This window comes from Ranitomeya imitator, chromosome 1 (genome assembly GCF_032444005.1).
Source record: "Ranitomeya imitator isolate aRanImi1 chromosome 1, aRanImi1.pri, whole genome shotgun sequence".
Taxonomy (NCBI): domain Eukaryota; kingdom Metazoa; phylum Chordata; class Amphibia; order Anura; family Dendrobatidae; genus Ranitomeya; species Ranitomeya imitator.
This window is the reverse complement of record NC_091282.1, coordinates 1,140,030,756-1,140,053,327: the sequence shown is the minus strand read 5'-3', so window position 1 is coordinate 1,140,053,327 and position 22,572 is coordinate 1,140,030,756. Positions and strand designations below refer to the sequence as shown.

At 48.2% G+C, this 22,572-nt stretch overlaps 1 protein-coding gene across 5 annotated transcripts in view; it reads right to left on the bottom strand.

The window, feature by feature from the left end:
- The window catches only part of ATP8A1 (ATPase phospholipid transporting 8A1), a 291,307-nt gene extending 272,718 nt beyond the window's left edge, over positions 1-18,589 (bottom strand). For 4 of the 5 annotated variants that reach the window (XM_069744527.1, XM_069744530.1, XM_069744528.1 and 1 more), the window contains exons 1-2: positions 18,328-18,568; positions 17,327-17,420 (exon numbers count right to left, since the gene is read on the bottom strand). In XM_069744527.1, coding sequence (XP_069600628.1) covers positions 17,327-17,375 — 49 coding nt within the window. In that variant the 5' untranslated portion in view covers positions 17,376-17,420; positions 18,328-18,568. Of the gene's footprint in view, positions 1-17,326; positions 17,421-18,327 lie in introns of all 5 variants that reach the window. The other variant, XM_069744529.1, reaches the window with a different exon arrangement.
- Between the last annotated feature and the right edge of the window lie 3,983 nt (positions 18,590-22,572).

Below are 22,572 nucleotides of genomic sequence, written 5' to 3'. Positions count from 1 at the left end.
ATAGGTTATGGGAGTTGTGAAATGGTGGGCTGTTACACCCAGAATCCTCGAGGGGAGGGATAACATGCCAGCATGGCATCGACCCCTCTAGCTGGGGAAGGAGAGGACCTCATTCTCCCGAGAGGCTGAAGTCCTGAATGTGGACCTCGGACACTTATTGCATATATGTTTTGCATGCTATAAATATCTTAGAAGGTAATACCCCTTTATAAAGTCACTTTTTAAATTATTTTGTTAAGATTAGAGAGTTATGAAACTTTGGAGTACGGATTATGGCAGTTTTGGGTCAGCTCAGCACCTGGGTCTCACACGCAGCTGCCGGGGATTGTTCTGTAGAGCCCTCAGAAAAGGACACAGGTGCTGACCCATCACTGCCATCTTCGGTACTCCCATATGAGAACGTTCTGAACATTCTTGAAGCAGACAAAAACTGGGATGTGAAGACAATTCCCGGTCCATACTGACTTTCACCCAACAAGAAACAAGATGACATAAGAGGGTAAGGAAGGACACAGACCAGCACCATGCAGGTAGGTGGAGATGCCCTGGAAACCTTGACCCCAGCATTGCGGACCTACTCTCCCATTCAGAAATGATTCTCATTCCACTTTTACTGAGTTCACCTGCTGCAGCAATAAACGCTAAATGCCACTTAGGTAAAACCAGCAGAACAACCAGAAACTGGTTTTACTGGTGAGGAGGAGGAAATTGTCACCTATTGGAAGGAACATGGAGCTTCTTACAAAATATTTCTCCGGTATGTGATTTCCACCATGTAAGCCACCTGCTGAAACATGAGACTGGCGCTAGATCTGCGGAGACGAGCAGTGGAATCCTCGCCAAGATCTGGTCAATGACGAGCGCAATCGTTTCATTACAATTTGTGTCATGTCGTGTCCTACATCACACACGCTGCATAGATTTACATGTATTATGTGAGGGGCACTGGATCTGACATTCACATCAACCTAGACTGCAGCCTTCACACATTGAGTGCGGGTTTCACAGAGATGATGGGGTTAATAACACAAGGCAAAAGCGTCCTGTGTCTTTTAAGGCTCTGTGCACATGCTTCGAATTTTGCTGCGGATCCGCAGCGTGTCCGCAGCAGTTTGCCATGAGTTTACAGTACAATGTAAACCTATGGGAAACAGAAAACGCTGTGCACATGCTGCGGAAAAAAACCGCGCGGAAACGCAGCGGTTTACCTTCCGCAGCATGTCACTTCTTTCTGCGGATTCCACAGCGGTTTTACACCTGCTCCAATAGAAAACCGTAGGTGTAAAACCGCAGTGAAATCCGCAGAAAAAACGCGGTAAATCTGTAGCAAAAACGCAGCGTTTTTGCCCTGCAGAATTATCAATTCCGCTGCAGAAAAATCCGCAGAGGACCATTCTACGTGTGCACATACCCTTAGGATGTCCCTAAAGCTCACTGACAAGGACGCACGTAACTACGGAGAACATTGCGGACTCTACATTCCCCTTTCTATACGACTCGTGAAACCACGTGATTTCAGGTTATGGATCTGGAATAGATTTTCCTACAAGTATCGGAGAACCAGGATCCGGACTGAGCTGGGAGTTTCACATGACCAATTAGATAAACAGCCCCACCCTAGTACACAGGCCGTGTCTGGTATTGCAGCCAATGTACCTAAATCATAATAAGCTGAGGTGCCCCACACAACCCATGGACAAGGGCCGAGATGATTTGCTATTCCCATACAACCCTATAAGCCAGTCTCACACATCCATGTTTCATGGTCCAAGACGAGAACTATAGGAAACGTTAAGCTGCTGGGTGGACCCCAGGTTATTTTTAATCTATTTGTGCCAGTAACACGTTTAGACTGTAGGTTGGGAGCGGTCACAAAAAGTGCGATGTCAATGAGGCCATAAACAGCAACCTCACACAGCGCTCTTGTTGGACAACTCAGAAAAAGAGGTGGTGACATCAGTAGATCTACTCATCATGGTGTGTGGCTGCAAGAAAATGCTCCCAAGCGAGAACAGAAGTAGAGAGGCCACAATAAAGCAGCAAAATTCCGGAGTAAAACTTCAAAGTCTTTGCGCGGCTCAAAGTTATAATAAATATGTTGTGACTTTTGGCTTTTTACGCCAGTCCCTGCAAGAGCCTGCTTTTTCAAAAATTGGATAGAGGTTGGGTGGAAACAGGCTTGGCCAAGCACACCGGATAACTTCATCTTAATTTACTACACACAAATGTATTCCAGCCCACGGTGGCGGTGCAGCTCTGGTCGTAGCGTACGGCAGTAGAAAGATGCGCCAAACTCACTAAAGAGGCACATGATGTCTCTAATGAACTTAGTGCTCCTCACCCCACCGATCCCTTCATAAAGCCTGGTGTGCAAAGTACAAATCATCGCAACATTGGAACTGCTGTGTAGAAATATTTTAACTCCAGGCTCGTGCAGACAACTGTAAAACTGGGATGAGCACCATCTGTCCCCATGTTATACAGTGAGGCCGTGTACATGTCTGATTTTTTCCTCGGATGTACTACTTGCCTCATAATTGGGTCACACTTGGCCATTCAAGTCTACGGGTCCATGGAAAACATTGGACTCTGCACTCTGATGACTAGAGTGTGATCCAATTCTCAGAGACTGAATGGAAAAGGTAGAGAAAAATTTTTTTTGCTTCACTTCATAAAAAAATTAAAAAAAATAAAAAATCAGTCCGATTAGGGTGATTATAGAAGACCAGTCGTGTGACCCTAACCTTAAAAGGGTTGTGTGGATTTGGGACACAAGTCTATCCTTTGTGACTGCAGACTGCCACACTGCAAGTGGTCACCGTTCCCCGGCATTCCCTGTGCGAGCGAGCGGTCACCGTTCCTCGATATTCCCAGTGCGAGCGAGCGGTCGCCGTTGCCCGGTATTCCCTGAGCGAGCGGTCACCGTTTCCTGGTATTCCCAGTGCGAGCGAGCGGTCACCGTTCCTCGATATTCCCAGTGCGAGCAAGCGGTCACCGTTGCCCGGTATTCCCAGTGCGAGCGAGCGGTCACCGTTGCCCGGTATTCCCAGTGCGAGCGAGCGGTCACCGTTGCCCAGTATTCCCAGTGCGAGCAAGCGGTCACCGTTGCCCGGTATTCCCAGTGCGAGCGAGCGGTCACCGTTGCCCGGTATTCCCAGTGCGAGCGAGCGGTCACCGTTGCCCGGTATTCCCAGTGCGAGCGAGCGGTCACCGTTGCCCGGTATTCCCAGTGCGAGCGGTCACCGTTGCCCGGTATTCCCTGAGCGAGCGGTCACCATTCCTCGATATTCCCAGTGCGAGCAGTCACCGTTGCCCGGTATTCTTTGTGCGAGCGAGCAGTCACCGTTGCCCGGTATTCGCTGTGCGAGTGAGCGGTCACCGTTCCTCGATATTCCCAGTGCGAGCGGTCACCGTTCCCCAGTATTCTCTGTGCGAGCGAGCGGTCACCGTTGCCCGGTATTCCCAGTGCGAGCGAGCGGTCACCATTTCCCGGTATTCCCAGTGCAAGAGAGCGGTCACCGTTCCCCGGTATTCCCTGTGCGAGCGGTCTCCATTTCCCGGTATTCCCAGTGCAAGAGAGCGGTCACCGTTCCCCGGTATTCCCTGTGCGAGCGGTCACCATTTCCCGGTATTCCCTGTGCGAGCGAGCGGTCACCATTTCCCGGTATTCCCAGTGCAAGAGAGCGGTCACCGTTCCCCGGTATTCCCTGTGCGAGCGGTCTCCATTTCCCGGTATTCCCAGTGCAAGAGAGCGGTCACCGTTCCCCGGAATTCCCTGTGCGAGCGGTCACCATTTCCCGGTATTCCCTGTGCGAGCGAGCGGTCACGTTACCGTATGTATCATGCGCTTTGCCAACTACGTGCATTCGACTTTTCTCAATAGAAGGGAATTGGTTCAGCAGCTGTTTGTCTGGACAACTCCTTCTCTCATTTCCATGAACTCAGGCCCCTGTGAAGCAGCGTCCTAGACCTCCGACTCCACAGCTCTGGCAATTTCATCCACCAATCTCCTCCGATCATGTGTCACACAAACCCTAAGGGCCTGCACCAGTCCACAGGACTATGAATACACAGAAATGCGGAGACGAGTCCGGATGAGATAGATGGAAGCCAAGACGATCCGGACTTATCCCAGAAACACAGGTCATCTGACCTCCCCGGCATCCATAAATAGACGGGTCACTTCCAGAACAACATCCCAAATTAGACTCTGCACAGCGTGGTCCTGGGGGGTTATTTACACCAGGAGGATGACAGCATCTCTGCAGCCATCAGCGGCCGGGCTCCATTGTGAGACGTAGCAGTGCCAGCATGCCTGGCATACACACGCACCCGGCAGACATGCACCCGCCACTACATCCTCTAGCTTTCAAGCTAAAATAGCCATTACAGCACTGCAAAGGCCAAAGGCTGCCGGCTTATCTATGTCAATAGGCCCAGCCCAGTGATAGCGCCAATAAATCTATTATGATGCTGCAGTAATCAGAGAAAGAACATAACGGCACTGGAGCGTAGGAAGCGCCTGACTCTTCATACCACGTGAGGAGAACAACATCCACTGCTGCCAACCGTGTTACCTGGCACACACCGACTGCTGCCAACCGTGTTACCTGGCACACATCCACTGCTGCCAACCGTGTCACCTGGTGCATACCTACTGCTGCCAACCGTGTCACCTGGCGCACATCCACTGCTGCCAACCGTGTCACCTGGCACACACCAACTGCTGCCAACCGTGTTACCTGGCACATACCTACTGCTGCCAACCGTGTCACCTGGCGCACACCAACTGCTGCCAACCGTGTCACCTGGCACACACCTACTGCTGCCAACCGTGTTATCTGGCACATACCTACTGCTGCCAACTGTGCTACCTGGCGCACACGGACTGCAGCAACCGTGTTACCTGGCGCACACCGACTGCTGCCAACCGTGTTACCTGGCGCACACCGACTGCTACCAACCGTGTTACCTGGCACACACCAACTGCTGCCAACCGTGTTACCTGGCGCATACCTACTGCCGGACAGCAGATCATCGGCCCACTCTATGACGCACCAGTCCAGCACCCCCAATGTTCCCACAGATGATGGCCTTCATGAAGCAATCTCCAGAAATCACCGACCTCGCACCGCTATTCCAAGGGTGGACCTATTCTTTGTCCTAGCGTAGAGCTGCTGCACCCCACGTATCCACTATCTCCCTACCTCTAAAACAGGGCTCCCTGTAAGGGGTTTTCACAGAAGCAGGTACTACTTTTATCCGTGGGACAGAAATGATTTCAGTAAGTGACATTTTCCCAGGCTGGAAGCCTATATTTCGAGGAGCCAAAAAAAAAAAAAAAGAGACAGAAGTCCAAAGTTACAGTCAATGCTCAGCATATATTCGCGTAAAACTGGCGTTTTTTCAGCATCATAAATGGTTAAAAATTACAAACTGCTTTGTAAAACCAAGCAACTGTCCAACTTACCCTACAACAATGGAGGGATTTTTAATGCCATTGTGCACTGCTCATTATCTAGCCACCGCCGCAATACGGCTGGTCTGCGAAGCAAAGAGCGTAGCGCTTACAAACCCTTTGCTATTCAGCTTGTAAGCGCTGCTCTGAAGCGGACTGGACCATTGGATTCGGACAGCTTCAATGCCCTTGCAATCCCCCGATGCGGCTGGGAGAGCACACTATTTGGTCTAGCATCACAACCATGCCGCTTGTCCATAAGGAGTGTAATCCCCCCGTCCCCCAAACAGAAGCAAAATTGCCTATTTACTGGTAGTTCATATTTCATGTAGTTTTACATTTATTTTCTACAATAAATGTGAGCAAAATAACAGAAACGTTGTCACCGAATAGTCACAGTAATCATGTATCACCAACAGATTAACAAAGGAGTCGGACACCACTGAGCAGTGATCCTAGCGCACCCCACGCCCAACAAGCAAAGCTCTAATCATCCGCCAAGTTGATTTTTCTAGGAAAGAGACATCTCCTTATATCTCAGGCACTGATGGGAAACCAAAATCACAGGCAACTCAAGGTGGCTGTCTTATGGCGGCACATCTGAGCAGCCCAATCTACAAGCATAGAGCACACTGAGGCTGCCCTCCGTTCTTGGACAGATCTCAGACACCTTTAAGGCTATGTGCACACGTTCAGGATTTCTTGCAGAAATTTCCTGAGAAAAACCTGAAATTTTCTGCGCGTTTTTTTGCAGATTTTTCCGGACATTTCCCAATGCGTTATATAGTGGGAAATCCACAAAATTAATGAACATGCTGCGTTTTTTACCGCGATGCGTTTTTTTTTCGCGGAAAAAAACATGTGCACAAAAATTGCAGAATTCATTCTAAATGATGGGATGCATAATGTATGTTTTTTTTTGCGGTTTTATAGCGAAAAAACGCAGAAAAAAACCTCGAAAAATCAGCAATGTGTGCACACAGCCTAAAAATTTTGGAGGCCAAAAAAAAAAAAAAAGTATCAGAATGGTGTTTACTTCCTCAAAGATGTATACTCTGCACTTGATCACAGTGAGAATATAGTATCCTGGCTTTTCGTTGATGAGAGTTCATTGAAAGGCTAGTTAGGCAGATATTGGGCACCTGCTATCCAAGAGCTGGAGGAAATAAAATACGGGTGATGAAGTTTTTGTATGATACCAGGCAAAGGAAAAGCTAAGGGGCTAGTGATGTATCTGTAGGGAAGTGTATCTAGCCAATTTAAGAGGGGGAAATGTAGTTTAAGGCTGTGTGCACACGTTGCGTTTTTTTTCGCGTTTTTTTTTTGCGGTTTTTCCCGATAAAAACGCTATAAAACCGCAAAAAAAACCGCATACAATAAGCATCCCATCATTTAGAATGAATTCTGCATGTTTTGTGCACATGATGCGTTTTTTTCCGCGAAAAAAACGCATTGCGGTAAAAACCGCAGCATGTTCATTAATTTTCCGTTTTTTTTGCGGATTTCCCACTCCAAAATGCATTGGGAAGTGTCCGGAAAAAACCGCGGCAAAAACGCGTCAAAACCGCGGCAAAAACGCACGCGGTTTTCTTGCAGATTTCTTGCAGAAAATGTCCGGAATTCTCAGGAATTTTCTGCGAGAAATCCTGAACGTGTGCACATAGCCTTAAAGTTCATAAAAGGGAATAGGTCAGCAGATTTTTGCTATGTAATCTGAGAGCAGCATGATGTAGTTAAAGACCTGATTAGAGCAATGTGTCACTTACTGGGCTGTTTGCTATTTCAATAAAATCAGTGTTTTCTCAGAAGGAGATCATCACTACAGGACTCCAGGCCTTGCGCCTCCTATTCCAACCACCGCCCAAGCTCGGATTAGCAGCTCTCTGTCACTATATAATGTACACAGAAAGCTGGTGTGTGGTCAGAGTTATACACAGCTCAACAACTGAGCTCTGCAGCAGAGAAAACAGTGACCATCAATACTTCTGCACCCAGTAAACTAAATAACACATCGCTGGAATCAGGGTTTCTGTCCCTACATCATGCTGCCGTCATATTACATAGAAAAACTTGCTGACAAATTTGATTTAAGGCAAATAAAACACTTTACCATAGGATGAATGGATTCTATGTCAACTAAACACAACATGGCTTTGTACATTACAAATGGCCGACCAATGTCCAGAGATTGAGAATGGGCAATATGTCATCAATGGCAGAACTTCCTGGGCGGCCTAACTTCTGGTAGCCCAACTATAGATACTCCCAAATGTGCTGATAGCGGGGACGAGAAGTAGAAAATCTGGGGAGCAAAAAAAGCGCAAATAGGGTCTTAACTGGTTAACAACATGGGGTGCATTGGGGAGAGGTATGCTCACCTTGTTTTGTTGCGACTAAGCAACATGTAAAAAGCATGGATCAGCTGCTGCAGGACACGGGTCCAAAGACCGGGGATAATGGTGAAACCGGCTGCATGTGTCCAAATCTGCGCTGCTGATAAAGATGGATGGCGGACGATATTCTTCAAAGCTTTATTTCAACCAGGTTAATAGTCAACATGTTTCGAGGTCATGCAGGACCTTTTCTACAGGACAAAACCTTACAAAAACAGTTTTTGTAAGGTTTTGTCCTGAGGAAGAGGTCCTGTATGATCTCAAAACACGTTGACTATTAACCTGGTTTAAAAAAGCTTTGAAGAATATCGTCCGCCATCCATCTTGATCAGCAGCGCAGATGTGGACACATGAACCCGACAGCGGGGACGAGACAGGTGCTATTTGATACCCATTTCTACAACCGACGAAGAGAGTAACGTCCTAACATCTCTGACATTATTTACACACAAGGAATCTAAAGGAGGCTCCAGAGACAAAGGGAAATGGAACGAAGAGGGCGATACAAGAACAGAGGATGTGGTAAGAAGTCTGGACACCGACTTTCCATAACCTAAAGACAAGTCACACCTTCAGAACATATTCCAATCACATTTACAACATATTAAGGGTAAAGGGGTTAAAAGAACATGCACGCCTCTTATGGAAACTGAGCGACAAGCAGAACAACCCATGGACAAGTGTGGGGCTTATTTTGGGAGAAAGTGGCCATGTGTTGCCAACAACCAAAGCTGTACTTGGCGTTCTCCATTGGTCCCATAGACATGACAGCCACTTCATTCAGATGGGGGACTCCGGATAACCTGCTCTCATGGGTACTGGGGTCTAGCAATCAGACATTATGTATCTGTAGAAGTTATGGTTCAGCAAAAGTCCTTTTGAAGTTCTCCTCCACCCTGGTATTAAAAGTACCAACGCATTTGCCATGTATAGCCATCTTACCAGTCGCCATGTTTTCTCTTAGGGTGCCGTCTCACAGTGGCACTTTGGTCGCTACGACGGCACGATCCGTGACGCTCCAGCCTTGCTCCATTATCGCTCCAGCGTCGTAGACTGCGGTCACACTTCGCAATGTACGACGCTGGAGCGATAATTTCATGACGTGTTTGCGATGTAGAAGCTGTTGGTTACTATGCGCACATCGTATACAATATCGTGCACACCTTTGTTACACGATGCGATCATGCCGCCACAGCGGGACACTAGACGACGAAAGAAAGTTTCAAACGATCTGCTACGACGTACGATTCTCAGCGGGGTCCCTGATCGCAGGAGCGTGTCAGACACAGTGAGATCGTAAGGATATCGCTGGAACGTCACGGATCGTGCCGTCGTAGCGATCAAAATGCCACTGTGTGACGGTACTTAAGGCTGCCCTCTCCATGGAGGCCATCGAACCCGACCTTCAGTATCGTGGAGAGTGGTAACTCAATCTTGCCTACCCTGTTCTCCTATGCCAAATGTATAGTCATTTTTAAGTGCCAAGGTGAACAGTGGCTTCAAGGAGCACAGGACCCTAAAGCAAAGATGACTGGATGACAGTGACAAAGGTATTGGGACCCAAAAGTAAAATTAAAATACGGTGACTGAAAGTCACAAAACAAGATCCGTGCACCAACTTCCTTTTGACACGGCCACGGTCTTCTCTCATCTCCGGTCACCCTACAGCCATTGCCTCATTATAAATAATAAATAATCTTTATTTTTATATAGCGCTAACATATTCCGCAGCGCTTTACAGTTTTGCACACATTATCATCGCTGTCCCTGTTGGGGCTCACAATCTAAATTCCCTATCAGTATGTCTTTGGAATGTGGGAGGAAACTGGAGAACCCGGAGGAAACCCACGCAAACACGGAGAGAACATACAAACTCTTTGCAGATGTTGTCCTTTGTGGGGTTTGAACCCAGGACTCCAGCGCTGCAAGGCTGCTATGCTAACCACTGCGCCACCGTGCTGCCCTTATCCGCATAACATCAGACCAACTAAAATTCAAGGCCGCCATACAAATGGCTCCGGCTCACACAGAAGCTCTTTGTTGGCAGTGGCATTGGAGGGCTGCCACACCACAGCATCACAACATCGCCTGTCACTCATTAGTAAGAGCAGAATAACTGTTCCCATGTCATAACTTTAATAATTTACTTAAAGGCCAAGTGGGAGTTTTCTTCCCCCACGTCATAAAGGAGTCCCACAACAATACTTCCATCATTTGCGGGTGACCCCATGCTGCTTTACAGCCACAGCCTAATAACAGAGGCAATTAAGGACGCCATATGAGGACTGCTGCCATCTACATACCACATACACTAAAGACTGTGTACGGCAAAACCATTCTTTGGCCAGCAGCTACCTGATCAATACCCAAGAATGCTCCTGTGTTCTCTAGGAAAAAAGCTGCTGCCAGACATCTCTGGCAGCGGCTTACATGTTAGAGAACAAAAAGATGATGTGGGCCCCCCACACGTCAGACTGTCGGCCAAACCAGTCAATATCAGACACTCTGATCGACCTTACACAAGGATTAGCCCCATTGTCATTCAATTATTTCAAGCTTTGTTGTGCCGAATCTGCTGGAATAATCTGCATTTGTCAATTTAGTGTTGACAAAGATGTTCGGGATTTGTAACAGCGCGTGGAACGGGATTACAACATCCTTATTCATTTGCAATGGAAGCAGAACATTAGCGGGTCGGATGAGGATTTAGGTATGGAATGCGTGTCCAAGTGTTCACCCAACCCATGAAGTGTGCGCATAGTTTGTACTGACGGAACAGCATCTACTACGAGGCCAAGCATCTTTATTCATGTGTGATCTCAGACAATTCTGATTCCATAATTAATGTCCAGACTTACGGAAACATTGTACAAAGCCGTTAATGCCATTTGTATAGTTGTAGACCGTGACAGTAGGACGCCATGGAGCAGAGGTCCCCAACCATTCTGACCTTGAGAGCCACGTTCAGCTCTGAGAGAAGGTCGCCACCTATATCCAGCACCTGCCCTACACCGAGAGCCCCCCCATTACTGGTATAATGACCAAAAAAATATTTTCCACAGAAACCCCACCGAGGCAGCATGCCAAGCTCTGGGGTTTCCCATCTTACCCCCATTCAGACCTGCTCTTCTGTGAAGGGCTACACACAAGTCCCCATCTAGAGATCTGTTCTTAATAGCTGTTTGCTACAACTGGCGCTAATGCACCAAGCTGGCAGACATCCGCGAGCCACACATCACGGGCCTGCGAGCCACATGTGGCCCTTGAGCTACAGGTTGGGCACCCCTGCCATAGCGTGCTGGAACTGCATATATGAACCAATATCACACCAAGAAATAACGGAGAACCTTACCAACCGAGACCTCCTATCTGCAAAGCTTTCTATGTGCAGTCCGTAAAATATGCCTTTAAATCTCCAACCATATTGAGGATTTTATTTTTAACACTTTAACACCTCGGCTTGTCATATGCCAGGGAATGTGTCACTGGCGCGCTTACGTAAGAGGTGCGAGCTAGCACCCGGGAATAAGTTTCCTTCATTATCTTCAGAAAGAAAAGAGATAAAATGAATGCGACAGTGGAGTAGACCAGGAGGGCACAACCTCTCAGCATCACAGGACCATGATTTCCGGAGTATTTTACAGCCTGTAATCATCACACTGTGCGAAGGTTCAAAGGCAGCAACAATGGCGACCCGAGTCAAGAGGAAGCTTCCGGCTCCTGCATTATCCCTCTTTGATGTCGCTCACCCAGTGCTCCCAAGCACCTGCATTCATTTTCTCAGGCCTCGATAGGCTTCCATCTCATTTTCTGCAGTGCTTTTCTTCAGCTAGGAATTTAAAAAATGTTTTTCTTTCTCTGTTTTTTTTTTTTTTCAATCAAAAGAAAATAGAAAAAAACAGATCATTTGAAGAGCACTCTATATTTCCCTATTGGCTGCCTCTTAAAAGTTTTCACCAAAAAAAGTGTCAAAAACGACCAGAAATAAAAATGTAAAATTACTAATAGATGGATTCAGAGTAAATCATTACAGAAACTGATCTGTACTAAGTTTGCTAAAGTCAGAGAGCAATGGACTGGTCAGGCCCCGGTGTAATATGGGTGATTTATTATACCCATGTTCGAGGCCTAACATCCAGACCTCCCATAGTCCATCGGAGCCAGAGTACAAAAGGTCATTACCAAAAATGTTCACATCAGCACTGATTTGGAGCCTCCTTGGGGAGGGTGTCCTCAGATACACCTAATGACCCTGTCTCATTGACAAAAAGAAATGCACCTAGGACCCTGTCTGATAGAACATCTCACAGACCCTCTCACAGAATCCTCATTGCCCATGTCAGAGCAACACAAGCTATTCTATGCCCAGCTCAGCTATGCTTGCAGAGGAGAACACGATCAGGCTCTGGAGATCCCCATGAAATGTGGAGCATGTACGGTAAATAGTAATGAATATTGGTCACGTAGTGGTTGACAGTCACTATATTCAGAACTATCAATGGTTCACTCATCCATCATAAGAGAAAATTGCCCATGTTGAGATCGAGCTATCCATCAGGGAGCACACAAAAAAAAGAGCAAGCAGGGGCCTAAAAGCACTGAGGAGAAGCAGGGTGCTGCAGGGAAATGTAGCTTTATCAGATTAGGATGCCCATTCTGCTATGTGAAGGGGGATGCAATAAGGTGAAGAAGGACATGAAGACACAAAGGTAGAGGAAAGGAACTTTATGTTGGCCTTACATTATATATTTACAAGATTAATGAAGATACTGGGCTTTTGTAAAAAAAAATTGCCATTGTGGGAATAAACCTTTAAAATGAGCATAGAAGTCAGTGGAGATTTGTTAAAGGGGATCTGTCAGGCGATTCCCGCGGTCTGATGCCGCTCCAGCCAGCTTCTTCCTGCACCGCTCTAGTTGACTGATAGGTCTCTCTCTATGTACACACATGAAGACACCGGTCAACCATCGGGAGTCATGTTTGGGAGAAACGGTTACCTGAAATGTCAGGGGATTGCAGAAAAACATATACCTGGCTGCAATTGTGCTGTCAAGCTCTGATTTATTGATTTATGTTGTCTGTGGTCTGGGAGCATGAATTAGCTGACGGCTTCTATCAAAATGTAATGTAAAAAATGTCTGAGACCATTTAAATGGAGGGGGGTATACATTACTGACCCAATGTTTCTATGCACTACATAAATGTGCTGACAGGGTGACACAGTGTGAGGGTCTATGAGTTATTGAGAGTAGGGGTCTATAGTGTGCGGGTCTACGAGTTATTGAGGGTAGGGGGTCTATAGTGTGAGGGTCTACGAGTTATTGAGGGTAGGGGGTCTATAGTGTGAGGGTCTATGAGTTATCGAGGGTAGGGGTCTATAGTGTGCGGGTCTATGAGTTATTGAGGGTAGGGGTCTATAGTGTGCGGGTCTACGAGTTATTGAGGGTAGGGGGTCTATAGTGTGAGGGTCTACGAGTTATTGAGGGTAGGGGGTCTATAGTGTGAGGGTCTATGAGTTATCGAGGGTAGGGGTCTATAGTGTGCGGGTCTATGAGTTATTGAGGGTAGGGGTCTATAGTGTGCGGGTCTACGAGTTATTGAGGGTAGGGGGTCTATAGTGTGAGGGTCTACGAGTTATTGAGGGTAGGGGGTCTATAGTGTGAGGGTCTATGAGTTATTGAGGGTAGGGGTCTATAGTGTGCGGGTCTATGAGTTATTGAGGGTAGGGGTCTATAGTGTGCGGGTCTACGAGTTATTGAGCGTAGGGGGTCTATAGTGTGAGTTATTGAGGGTAGGGGTCTATAGCGGGGCAGCACGGTGGCGCAGTGGTTAGCACTACAGCCTTGCAGCGCTGGGGTCCTGGGTTCTAATCCCACCCAGGACAACATCTGCAAAGAGTTTGTATGTTCTCTCCGTGTTTGCGTGGGTTTCCTCCGGGCACTCCGGTTTCCTCCCACATTCCAAAGACATACTGATAGGAATTCTAGATTGTGAGCCCCATCAGGGACAGCGATGATAATGTGTGCAAAACTGTAAAGCGCTGCGGAATATGTTAGCGCTATATAAAAATAAAGATTATTTATTTATATAGTTTATTTGTATACGTGTTATTGAGGGTAGGGGTATAGTGTGAGGGTCTACGAGTTATTGAGGGTAGGGGTCTATAGTGTGAGGGTCTATGAGTTATTGAGGGTAGGGGTCTATAGTGTGAGGGTCTATGAGTTATTGAGGGTAATGGTCTATAGTGTGAGGGTCTGCGTTATTGAGGGTAGGGATCTATAGTGTGAGGGTCTACGTGTTATTGAGGGTAGGGGTATAGTGTGAGGGTCTACGAGTTATTGAGGGTAGGGGTCTATAGGGTGAGGGTCTATGAGTTATTGAGGGTAGGGGTCTATAATGTGAGGGTCTATGAGTTATTGAGGGTAGGGGTCTATAGAGTGAGGGTCTGCGTTATTGAGGGTAGGGATCTATAGTGTGAGGGTCTATGGGTTATTGGGGGTTGGGGTCTGGGCACAATACAATGAAGAGCGTGCACACAGACAGCATCCAGGAGGACACACTGTACTGTCCTGTATGGAGAAAGACTGGTACACAAGCAGCTTACAGGCTTTATGTATGCGGTTAATAGGTAACAGTGTGCACGCTCTTACCCGTAGTGTCCAGGGGATTAAAAAAAAAAAAATCAACCTTAACAGTTACTGAACTTGTGTTTATCATTTCTGCTTTTGGATCATGATTTATTCAGAGAGATATTGCCCATGGTTGTAATTATTTGAAAAATATTTAATAAAAAAATCTGATTAAAATTTTTTTTTTTTTTTTTTTTAACAATGACAGTGCCAAATGTGTCCCTCCTCTGCACACACAGTCCTGGCACAGAAAACACCATCCAGAGTCGGAAAAAATAAAAAAAACAACCACTTTGTACATCGTGCATTTTATATTTCCCTTAAGATTTTGATGGAATAAGCAATATGGCTGCCAAAAACGTATAATCAGGCAATGAAAAAGCTACAGGATGCTGTGTGTGAAGCAGCCTTACATTGCACTCATGACGGCGGTGCTTGCCTCTTGCAGTGGGGTGACAGTTACCATGTGGGTATATTGTATGCCCTCTAACCCTGCCATGTATGACCAACAACCGGATCACAAATCCGCGGTAAATGCAGGAGTTTTGCTGCACGGCCCAACCACAATTTGTGGACCCAAACCAAAAGTTATGGGATCATTTCTTGGCACGTGGGCAAGCGGTTCCCCCAAACAGTACTCAATGGACAGAGCAAAATCCCATAGGGTCACAGACACCCCCAATACTAGAACGGCAAGGAAATTGTCCCCAGCTGCCCCCACCCTAAACACCCTGAAAAAGGTATATCCGCCACCGGTCACTTCCACTGCGGTGGTGGATGGCGCCGATGACGTTATGACCCCACACACCGACCAAAGTGCGTGCACAATCATCAGGTCAGTGCGGATTTCCTCATCGTGTGAACGGGAGCCAGGGCAAATGAACAAAAGTATACACACGATCTCAGAGGTGCACGATCCGCAAGTCTCAGCAGGTGTGTGGGGGTTTGTCATGTCATCGGCACCGCTCACCAATAATGTAGAAACGAACAAGACCAGATAACTAATGCTGAGTGAGCGTGCTGGGATAAGGTGTTATCTGAGCATGCTCAGGTGCTAATAGACTACCTTCTGCACGCTCAAATACTATGTTCGAGTCCCCGCAGCTGTTCGACAGCTGCAACACGTGAAATAATTGTCTGTCAAACAGCCGCAAGACATGCAGCCAAAGAGACTCAAGCATTTTTTTTTAGAGCACTCCAGAGACACTCCACTAGCACCCGAGCATGCTCAGGTAACACCTCATCTGAGCACACTCGCTCAACACTACAGATAGCAACTCTCATTTTTAATGGGGTTATCTGCTCGGCTGCTCCATGTCTGGATTGATCGCCCGCAGGCATATTGGACATTTATTGTGGTTTTGTTTTTTTTAACTACACGAAACCATTTAAGCCTCACAAATTCTTGCAAAAAATCTTCCTCTTCTTACATGACGCTGGGTAGAAAGCTCAGAGAGCGGTGATACACTGCAGTATCAAATAGCAATCAGTGAGTGCGGAGTCAGCCGGCGGAGAGATAAGGAGCGCTCGCCCTGGAGAGATAAGGAGCGCTCGCCCTGGAGAGATAAGGAGCGCTCGCCCTGGAGAGATAAGGAGCGCTCGCCCTGGAGAGATAAGGAGCGCTCGCCCTGGAGAGATAAGGAGCGCTCGCCCTGGAGAGATAAGGAGCGCTCGCCCTGGATTCAGCCAGCGCAGAGGAATCTGTGGTGTCACAGGAATAAAATGGATAAATAGGAAGCTAATTCCCAGCGAGCGGCCGGCAGACTAACTCCATACACATCATCACGGGAATCACCGCCACCGTCCTACAGCAAATCCCAGACATGAGCTGGAGAAAACTGCACGACTCCGCCAGGATATTCTGACATCTTAGATGGGGAGGATGACGCACCACGCAGCACTAATCTTCCATCAATTTGACGGACTCCGCAGGGGAACAGGCAAAGCCCATATAAGCACCAATATATAGCGGATCCAGAACTACAGGACAGGAGGAACACCTGGATGAAGAGTAAGCAGGGCGCAGGCAGCCAGTTTACCTACAGAGGTGGCACGGTGCGCACCGACACGCTCAGCTCTGCTGTAACGGTTGTCGGGTGGGTGATGCAGCAGAGCTGAGTTAGTTTTTGGCACATCTCAGTGACACTCCCTTCATAGTCTGCATATCTATAGGAAAAGTTAGAGGGGTATCCTGGTGCTGATCACTTCCACGGGAGATGAGCAGTACTGTCGACGTTACAAACCGGCACTCCGAGCAAAACATATGCATGGATCCCATTCCTCCAATGTTGAAATCAGCAGCACCAAATAATGCGTTTAAAGGGCCAGTCCCATGCTAAATGGATACTGTCGAACAGCACGTGTTAAAACAAGCACTTCTGCAATTTACTGATTATTAAGATTTGCAGCCGTTCTTCAGAGATGAACCTTTTTTCTTTTGTTTACAGCTTGTTGCCTAGGAGACCAACCATCGCTGCTGTCCAGCTTGTAAGCACTGAGCCGGCACGTAGCAGTGCATTCCAGGCCAGATTCAAAACAGCGCTTACATGCTCAATAGAAAGGAGCGTGTAAGCGCTGCGTATAGTCTGCTGTCTAGCAGCAGTGGTCGGGCTCCAAGGCAACAAGCTAAACAAAAAGTGTTATCCTCACAGGAGTGGCTGAAGATTTTAATAAACAGTAAATTGCAAAACTGCTTGAATTTACAAACACTATCTGATAACACCCATTTGTTTGGAAGATGGGAGTAACCCTTTATAAACATCATGATGGCAGAGCTGGGATCCAGAAAGGAAGCGGTGCTGCAGTTCTTAGGCCCAGTACTGACAATATAGAAGGTGACTACTTACCCCCGGCCCTGGTCCGTAAGTCGGCCACGGTGGTGTGAACAGTAGACATGATGATGATGGGGGTGATGCTCCTCAGTCCTTGGAACAGTCACGCCTAGGATAAAAGAAAAAGAAACAATGATGCAAATGTAAGAAGCCGGGTAAGGAGAAATATACAGGTGGGCTCAGCGAGGACCACCGCACATGGACTATGCCAACAAGGATGAGAAAGGGGGGGGGGGGGGAAGGTAATGGCAGAGTATGGATGACAGGGGGGGGACATGATGTCTCCAGAGAACGAGGGACATCTAACGGAGTGGAGGAAGGCGACGCCGGGGGTCATCGGGGTACGGAGTGGAGGAAGACGACGCCGGGGGTCATCGGGGTACGGAGTGGAGGAAGGCGACGCCGGGGGTCATCGGGGTACGGAGTGGAGGAAGACGACGCCGGGGGTCATCGGGGTACGGAGTGGAGGAAGGCGACGCCGGGGGTCATCGGGGTACGGAGTGGAGGAAGGCGACGCCGGGGGTCATCGGGGTACGGAGTGGAGGAAGGCGACGCCGGGGGTCATCGGGGTACGGAGTGGAGGAAGGCGACGCCGGGGGTCATCGGGGTACGGAGTGGAGGAAGGCGACGCCGGGGGTCATCGGGGTACGGAGTGGAGGAAGGCGACGCCGGGGGTCATCGGGGTACGGAGTGGAGGAAGGCGACGCCGGGGGTCATCGGGGTACGGAGTGGAGGAAGGCGACGCCGGGGGTCATTGGGGGGCACGGAGTGATGGCCCTCACAGTACGGCATGGGGGGCAAACATTTTGATAATAAACATTTTTAAGATTAAAAAAATATTAATAAACAATCAATGGTAAAAATGGCAAATCTCCATAATGGGATTGATGTAGTGATGGGATCGTGAGTGGAGCCGCAGTGATTACCGCCGGCCATCCTCTGAGTGTGAATGGGGCCGAGCACAGACATGGATGGATGGATGGTCTCACAGCCGGAGGTGAGGGGCAGAGCAGTACCAGGTGATCAGGGCCGGAGATGGATGTCACCGCCACTTCAGGGCTCCTGCGCTCCCAGCACAGCGCACACTCCGCAGCCCATCAGTCCCGGGCTCCTCCGGCCCCGCTCCGCGCCAATCTCGGTGCACAGCCGCCTTATCTGTGTATTCACATGTGTTATCCTCCTGCAGATCCCCCGCACACAGCGCCGAGCACACAGCACAGGACACACGTCCTCCTCCCGGCAGCCCCGAGCACTACTGAGCTCACAGAGCCGCCCGGCAGTCCGCTCCCACTGTGGACTGAACCATTGCACAGAAAGGGGGGTGAAGACGTCATCGACAATGAAACACTAACAAACGCGGCTGTGGACATCGCTGTCGTGATATTTTACGGTGATTATTAATGATAATGGCTGACGCAATGTGTTAATGAGAGGTTAGTGTTTAATTTGTATCTTCAATCAATGCTGTCGCGTCATAGGTCACCCCTATATTAGTGATGGTTGGTCGCGCCCCGTAGCAGGCACAGAGCGTAGAGACAGCGCCAGTGACAGGCTGAGCTCAGTCATTAATCTATTAGTCTATTGTGCCGCTCCTCCGCCTCATGAGACTGCTCCCTGACCGCCTCGTACAACGCTCCCCGGGCGGCTTCTCCTGTCGCTACCGCATCCGCATCGTGCAACGTTCTGGTCTTCCTCTCTAGCGACTTCTGCAAGAAATCAACTGAAATTTGTAGTGAGCGAGACAGCCAATCAGATGACTGATCTCACCTGCTAACCTGGGGTAGAGAAATGACAGCCGGAATCTGATTGGTTGGCTTGTGTAATGGGAAAGACAACCCAAAACCAGCAGCTAAAGTGGCAGTCTCCCCCCGCAGCGTATGCAGAACCAATACCGATACCGCAGAGGCAGATACTGCAGAACCAATACCACAGAGGCAGGTACCACAGATCAGATACCGCAGAACCATCACCACAGAGCCAATACCGCAGAGGCAGTACCGATACCACAGAGGCAGGTACCCCAGATAAGATACTGCAGAACCAATGCCACAGAGACAGGTACCCCAGATCAGATACCGCAGAACCCATACCACAGAGCCATCACCACAGAGACAGTACCACAGAGACAATGCCACAGAGGCAGATACTGCAGAACCAATACCACAGAGCCAATACCGCAGAGGCAGTACCGATACCACAGAGGCAGATACCCCAGAGCAGATACTGCAGAACCAATGCCACAGAGACAGGTACCCCAGAGCAGATACTGCAGAACCAATACCACAGAGGCAGGTACCACAGATCAGATACCGCAGAACCATCACCACAGAGCCAATACCGCAGAGGCAGTACCGATACCACAGAGGCAGGTACCCCAGAGCAGATACTGCAGAACCAATGCCACAGAGCCATCACCACAGAGACAGTACCCCAGAGCCGTCACCACAGAGACAATGCCACAGAGGCAGTACTGCAGAGCAGATACCAAAGAACTGATACCGTGGCGCCAATACCACAGAGCAGATACCGCAGAGTGGGTACCACAGGGCTAGTACCTCAGATTTGATACCGCAGAGCAGATACCACAGAGCACCCAAAGGACGGGTTTCTTAGGTGTTCAAAAACAAAGGATTTTTTTTTTTCTTAAAGGGAACCTGTCACCCCAAAAATCGAAGGTGAGCTAAGCCCACCAGCATCAGGGACTTATCTAAAGCATTCTGGAATGCTGTAGATAAGCTCCCAATGTATTCTGAAAGATGAGAAAAAGAGGTTAGATTAAACTCACCCAGGGGTGGTCCCGGTACGATGGGTGTCACGGTCCGGGGCCTCCCATCTTCTTATGATGATGTCCTCTTCTTGTCTTCACACTGTGGCTCCGGCGCAGGCGTACTTTACCCTGTTGAGGGCAGAGCAAAGTACTGCAGTGCGCAGATGCTGGCCTCTCTGACCTTTTCCGGCGCCTGCGCGCTGCAGTACGTTGCTCTGCCCTCAACAGGGCAGACAAAGTGCGCCGGAGCCGCAGCGTGAAGACAATGTCATCTGATGAAGATGGGAGGCCCCAGACCGCGACGCCCATCAGACCCGGACCGAAGCGGGACCGCCCCAGGGTGAGTATAATCTAACCTCTTTTTCTCATCTTTTAGGATACATCGGGGGCGTATCTACAGCATTACAGAATGCTGTAGATGAGCCCCTGATGCTCGTGGGCTTAGCTCACCTTTGATTTTGGGGGTGACAGGTTCCCTTTAAGCAGAATCAAGTCAGGAAAAGCCAATAAGCTCCTTTTCTGAGGCGTTTTAGGTTATGGTAACACTTTTTTCAATGGGCAAAAATGTCCATTTTTCAAGTAGAGACATTGCAAGCACCGCTCCATTGTTTCATTATTTTTTTACTATTGTAAGGTCCCTGCCCCTCATATTATACACACCAGCCGCCATCTTCAGCTCTTCCCGGCACCACTTCGGTCCCAGTCCGCCATCTTGTGACCACAACTTCTGACTGAAAGGGCAGTCAGAGGTAACAGTCACAAGCTCTCAGTGTTAAGAGAGTCTCGTTCTGCCTCTGAGACTTGGGCTACTTTCACACTTCCGTCGGTATGGGCCCGTTGCAATGCGTCGGGCCGACGTACCGACGGACGTTGTGAAATAACTGCAAGACGTGGCAAGCGGATGCAGTTTTTCAATGTATCCGCTGCCCATTCTGCAGTCCGGGGAGGAGGGGGCGGAGTTTCGGCCGTGCATGCGTGGTCGAAAATGGCAGACACGTCGCACAAAAAAAGTTACATTGAACGTTTTTTGTGCGTCGTGTCCGCCAAAACACGACGGATGTGACGTGTGCCCATCTGTCGCTAATACAAGTCTATGGGCAAAAAACGCATTCTGCAAGCACATTTGCAGGATCTGTTTTTTGCCAAAAACGACGGATTGCGACGGAGGACAAAAGACAGAAGTGTGAAAGTAGCCTAACCGCTGAGTAGTTATGTCCGAAAAAACATGATCATACAGACTTGTTCACTGTGCAAGTAGCCCATGTGTTCCTGTTTCCATAATTGTTCTCTTGTGTCTACAAGACTGGGGAGTTCCACCACTCCTCTTGGGCTATCTGCACAAAAGCTGTTCTACCCTGTATGCACACATGGATTTTTCCTCTCTGAACCCTGTTCACACAGGTTATATACAGATGATCAGGTTTGTAAATACATCAGATAGGGATTGCATACATTAGTTAGGACTGCTCTGATAAGGGTATACCGTGAAGATTGGTAGAGCAGCTTAGTATACATTTTTTGCAAAAAACGTATCAACCAAATACCCTGTTTTTTACATCTTTTACTAGCACTTGCGGATTACTGCAACATTTTTTCAAACTGAGTGTTTTTGGTTTTACTATTCTCTTTTGTGTCTTCAGGTTTCTTAGTGGTGTGTGAACATGATCATACAGACTTGTTCACTGTGCAAGTAGCCCATGTGTTCCTGTTCCTGAGTAGTTATGTCCGACTCACCCAGCAAACACTGGAGTGATCCGGCAGATCACAATCTGCAGAAGACGACCCGAGGGGCACTGGTAACAGATGAAAACGGCGACTGGTGAGTATAATACTAGGAGCAGGAATTTAAATTAGTGACACCACTCCAGCGCTGCAATGAAAGACCCGAAATGCTGGAGTGCTGCTTTCAAACCAAACGCTTCTTTTCTCTGCTTTTTGTTTTCCTTATGTGTTTTTTTATTACCGTTTTTGGTAGTTTCCGGACGCTCTTAAAAAAGACATTGTGTGCGCAAAACCAACGGGCCTGATTCAGCATTTGGGATTTATTGAAGTCACTTTTTTTTATCCAAAATTCGTCAAACTGATGTACACAGTTTATGAATTTGACGTAAAATCAAAAATGATCTTTCTTTTTCATCCACTGCTGAAAAACACTAAAAATGCATGCATGTTTTTATACCGAAGATTTAATGCAAGACTATGGGGAACATATGCACCTACTTGCAAGAGAAAATTGATCTGTTGCGGACAGGGTTGCCAACCATCCAGAAATTATTGGACAGTTAATAAGAATAGGATCGAGGCTGGCGCGGATTCAGTCACCACTCTCTGTATAGTAAGCGGCTGCTGTTACCGTGCTTCCTGCACTGACTGACAGCAGCTCAGTATTAGAACCTGCTGTCAGTCAGGGCCGGGGCGCAGTTACAGCAGCCGTTCATTGTACGGGTTTCAGTCATAGAATCGACACTGGCGCGGATTCAGTTACCACTCTCTG